The 4,391-nt window shown below is 36.6% G+C and overlaps 1 protein-coding gene across 1 annotated transcript in view; it reads right to left on the reverse strand.

The window, feature by feature from the left end:
* Positions 1-4,391, reverse strand: part of shank1 (SH3 and multiple ankyrin repeat domains 1) — a gene marked incomplete in the record, with an annotated part of 74,654 nt that overhangs the window by 52,216 nt on the left and 18,047 nt on the right. Inside the window, 1 exon segment of the mRNA XM_036213126.1 lies at positions 1,019-1,173. Coding sequence (XP_036069019.1) covers positions 1,019-1,173 — 155 coding nt within the window.

The following is a 4,391-nucleotide window of genomic DNA, read 5'->3' on the forward strand; positions in this document are numbered from 1 at the left end:
CAAAAATGTTTGCATTTTGCTAAATTAAAAGCTAAACTCCAAATTAGCATAACAAACTCAGAGGAGGCAAAATTAGCCAAAAAAGCTAGTTTATTGCTTAATTATCAGCTGAACTACAAAATAGAATAAAATTCCTCAGTCGACAAAATTAGTCAAAAACGTTAGCCTGTTGCTAAAATAGAAGCTACTCTAAATTAGCCTGAAAACCCCAGTGGACAACAAACTAGCTAAAACGTTAGCATGTTGCTAAAATAGAAGCTAAACTCAAAATTAACCTTAAAACCCCAGTAGACAACAAACTAGCAAAAACGTTAGCCTGTTGCTAAAATAGAAGCTACTATAAATTAGCCTGAAAACCCCAGTAGACAACAAACTAGCAAAAACGTTAGCATGCTGCTAAAATAGAAGCTAAACTTTAAATATTTAAAAAATGACTATTATTATATTTTTCTTCAGTCAGAGAGCCACCATGGAGAGATAAAAGAGCCACATGTGGCTCTGGAGCTGCTGGTTCTCTAAACATCTTAAATAGATAATCAAAAATAAGATATAATATACAAAGTTTCAAACAAAACAGGATACAGCAACAATTTCTGGGCTTAGCCCCTCCCACAAGTCAATAAATCAATTTGATATTTTTTTTATATAAATCCCTGAAACAGTTCCTAATTATTAACCATAAATTAGAAATATTCTAAACATGATTTTATCTTCTGAAATACAAAAAAGCCTTAATTCATAAACGTAAAAAATATTTTGACTTGTGACGTCACTTCCTGTTTCCAGGAGTGAATGGACATGCATGATGACGTGTACATTAGCCTAACAGTACGGTTCTATTTCAAACAAAGTGTAGATTCAAACTAACAAAATACAAGACAAAACCGGCACTGTTGCTTCTTCACGCGCCTGAAATCCAAACCTCCTAGAGTCTAAATCGCAAAAACAAGATCCTCCAGGAGGACCTGAAGACCAACTATGAGGGACTGGATGGATGTTCAACACTGTCTCTGTTCACCAGCAGGGCTGTGTGGTGGTGGCCTCGAACAGCTTTGTGGAGCGGCGTGAGTCCATCTTTGGCACGGAAGTCGATGTGAGCCCCTCCATCCACCAGCACCCGGATGGCCTCGCCGCCACCCGGCTCGCACTGCACCGCCAGGGTCAGGGGGGTCTCTGCAGGGGAACACAGAGTTTGATGGAGGAACCTAAAAAACTGACAACTTTTGGTTCTTTGCTTGTGAAAAATCTGTGTTTTCTGCTGGGATTGAAGAAACACTTTAGTTGAATTTGGAGAACAACTTAAAGAAACTTCTCTACTTAGTTTTAGCAGATCTTCATTGATTCTGTTTTGGAATTTAATTTATTAAACTAAAACATTTAGTTTGGTGTTTAAGGTCAAACAGTGTTGAGGATTCTGTGCGCTGTCCATGGTGCTGAAACAGGAAAAAAACTGCTTACAGCTCATAATTCCTCTGATTTTTGGATCTAAATCACTTTTTTCTTACACAATAAAAGTTTTTCTCTTTCTTTTTGATATTAAATATTATTTTCTTATCATGTAAGGGCTGATAAAAATTATCCTCATCTCTGAAATTGAGGGAATTAAATATTTTCCAGGAGTCAAACTTCTCATTTCGATACTGCATTCACTCGAATGACATTCCTTCTACTTATTTAACATTTAAAAGGCAAAAAAGTTGTTTTTAATATTTAAAAATTGAATTATACACTTTTGTGTTGTAAACACTAAAAAAATACAGGATAAATGACATTTTGAAAACTTATTTTAGGACAAATTAAAGTATAAACAATAAATAAATTGAAGTTTCTTTCTGATCTTTTACCATTTTTTTCCCAGTCTGTAAGAATTTGGTTAAAAAACTTATTTTAGAAACAGATTAACCATCTTTGCTTTGGCAAACAACAAAAAATGACAATAAAATAGTTTTTACGAAGGGAAAAAGGCAAAAAAGTTGTTTTAAATATTTAAAAATGGAATTCTACACTTTTGGTGTCGTAAACAATCTTTAAAAAAGTCATAAATTACATTCTGAAAAGTTATATTAGAACAAAAAAGTATAAACTATATTTAAATTGTAGTTTATTGTTATTTTTCTTTTTTTTCTCAATCTGTAAAAATTTGGTTAAAAAAAATTAATTTCAGAAACAAATTAATCATTTTTTCTGTGGTGAACAACAAAAAAGTGACAATAAAATAGTTTTTATGAAGGTAAAAAGGCATAAAAGTTGTTTTCAATATTTGAAAATGGAATTATACATTTTTTGTGTTGTAAACAATCTAGAAAAAAGGCATAAATTACATTCTAAAACTCATATTTGAACAAATGAAAGTATAAACTATATATAAATGGTACGTTTTAACTATTTCTTTAATTATGTTTTCACAATCTGTAAAAATTTGGCCAAAACAAACTCATTTTAAAACAGATTAATCATCTTTGCTTTGAGAAAAAAATAAAGCAATCACAAAAATTATGGAAAGGAAAAAAGTTAAATTTTTAAAAATTGAATGATATTCTTATTTTAAAGTTCACCTCAAATTTAGAGTTCATTTTTCAAATTATTATTAAAAAAAATTAGTGAGAAGATTAATTTTGGGGGGAAATTCCTTAAAAAGTAGACATAGATGCACAAGAAATCTTTTTTTCTGTCCTAAAAACATGTATTAACAACTCTAAAGTGAAACAAACAGTTATTTTTATTGCCTAAAGTTCACAACATTTGAAAAATGTTGAATATTCCAAAAGAAAAAGAGGCTTTTCAGCCATAAACAGACATTTTTCCTTTGGTGCTCTCTGCTGCCCCCCTGTGCTCAGCGGTGGAAGTGAGCTTCACACCCCTGATTACACGCTGCGTTTTGTGTTTTGACACTTGCTCCCAGAACAGCTGGAGTGGCGCCGAGCAACACACCCAAACTGTAGAGCAGCCGTCTGCTGCACCCCCCGAGCGGTGACAGCACCGAATCGTAAACAGCTCTGACTCAGATCCTGCACCGAGTGAGAAGAAGACGGAGCAGCAGGAGCAGCCGAGGGGAACGCTGAGCAGGAGGCCGGGAGGCTGCAGGAGACGTGGAGTTAAACAGCAGAGCCTGGAGGTCACAGGTCAGCTGGGACCAGCAAGGCTGGAGATCATTCCTCAATACTGACCTCTTACATTATTGAAACTTTTCATCTTTTTATACATTTGACACTTTTTATGATCAGTTTCTTCAACTTGAGGTAGAGTTTTAGACGTTGACAGATCAAGATCACTCAAACATTTTTCTCCTATTTCTGTCAATCCTCTCTAGCTTTTTAATGCATAATTTAATCATGATAAAACCCAATTCAACTCTAATGAAAATTAGTTTTAACATGTTCTTGTTGATTTTTTATTTTTTGGATGATGGAGATCAGGCAGAAAGAAAATTAAGAATATTTATTTATTCATTTGTTGTGAATCAGGAGCAGATTAAAAAACGATCGCGTGTAAACAAAGGGATTATGGGAAATAAGTGCAGGCATATTAATAGCCAACATTCCCGCCCAAATCCAGAGATAAATATCTGATTAACTCCTGCCGCTCTGTAGAAACTATGTCCTAGAAAATGGCTTAATTATAATTAAAAGACAAGTGGGAAATCTTTGAAAATAGATCAAAGTCCAGCTAGCGAGGTTTTAAACCCACATGGTTCAAGAGAGGGCAGATAACGGGGCCACAACTGGCTTTAGGGGGCACTCAGTGGGTAGGCTCGCTATGCTAGTTAACTTGTTGACGGCATAGCATGCTAGCATGCTCCACTTTAGCAAGCTAGCGTGCTCTGCTTTATTGAGCTAGCGAGCTCTGTTGTAGCAAGCTAGCAAGCTCTGCTGTAGTGTGCTAGTGAGCTTTGCTGCAGCAAACTAGCGTGCTCTGCTGTATCGAGTTAGCGAGCTCCACTCTAGCGAGCTAGCAAACTCTGCTGCAGCAAGCTAGCGTGCTCCACTGTAGCGAGCTAGCAAACTCTACTGTAGCGAGCTAGCGTGCTCCATTGTAGCGAGCAAGAAAGCTCTGCTGTAGCAAGCTAGCGTGCTCCACTGTATCAAGATAACAAACTCTGTTAGCTAGCTCGCTAGTGAGCTAGTGAGCTCCGCTGTAGTGTGATAGTGAGGTTTGCTGTATCAAGCTAGTGAGCTTCACAGTAGCGAGCTAGCAAACTCTACTGTAGCGAGTTAGCGGGCTCCGCTGAAGCAAGCTAGCATACTTTGTTGTACCAAACTAGCGTGCTCCGCTGTATTGAGCTAGCATGCTCTGCTGTAGCAAGCTAGCGTGCTCCACTGTATCGAGCCAGCATACTTTGTTATAGCAAGCTAGCGCGCTCTGCTGTTGTGTGCTAGTGAGGTTTACTGTAG

The sequence above is a fragment of the Oryzias melastigma genome, linkage group LG8, assembly GCF_002922805.2.
Source record: "Oryzias melastigma strain HK-1 linkage group LG8, ASM292280v2, whole genome shotgun sequence".
Lineage (NCBI taxonomy): Eukaryota > Metazoa > Chordata > Actinopteri > Beloniformes > Adrianichthyidae > Oryzias > Oryzias melastigma.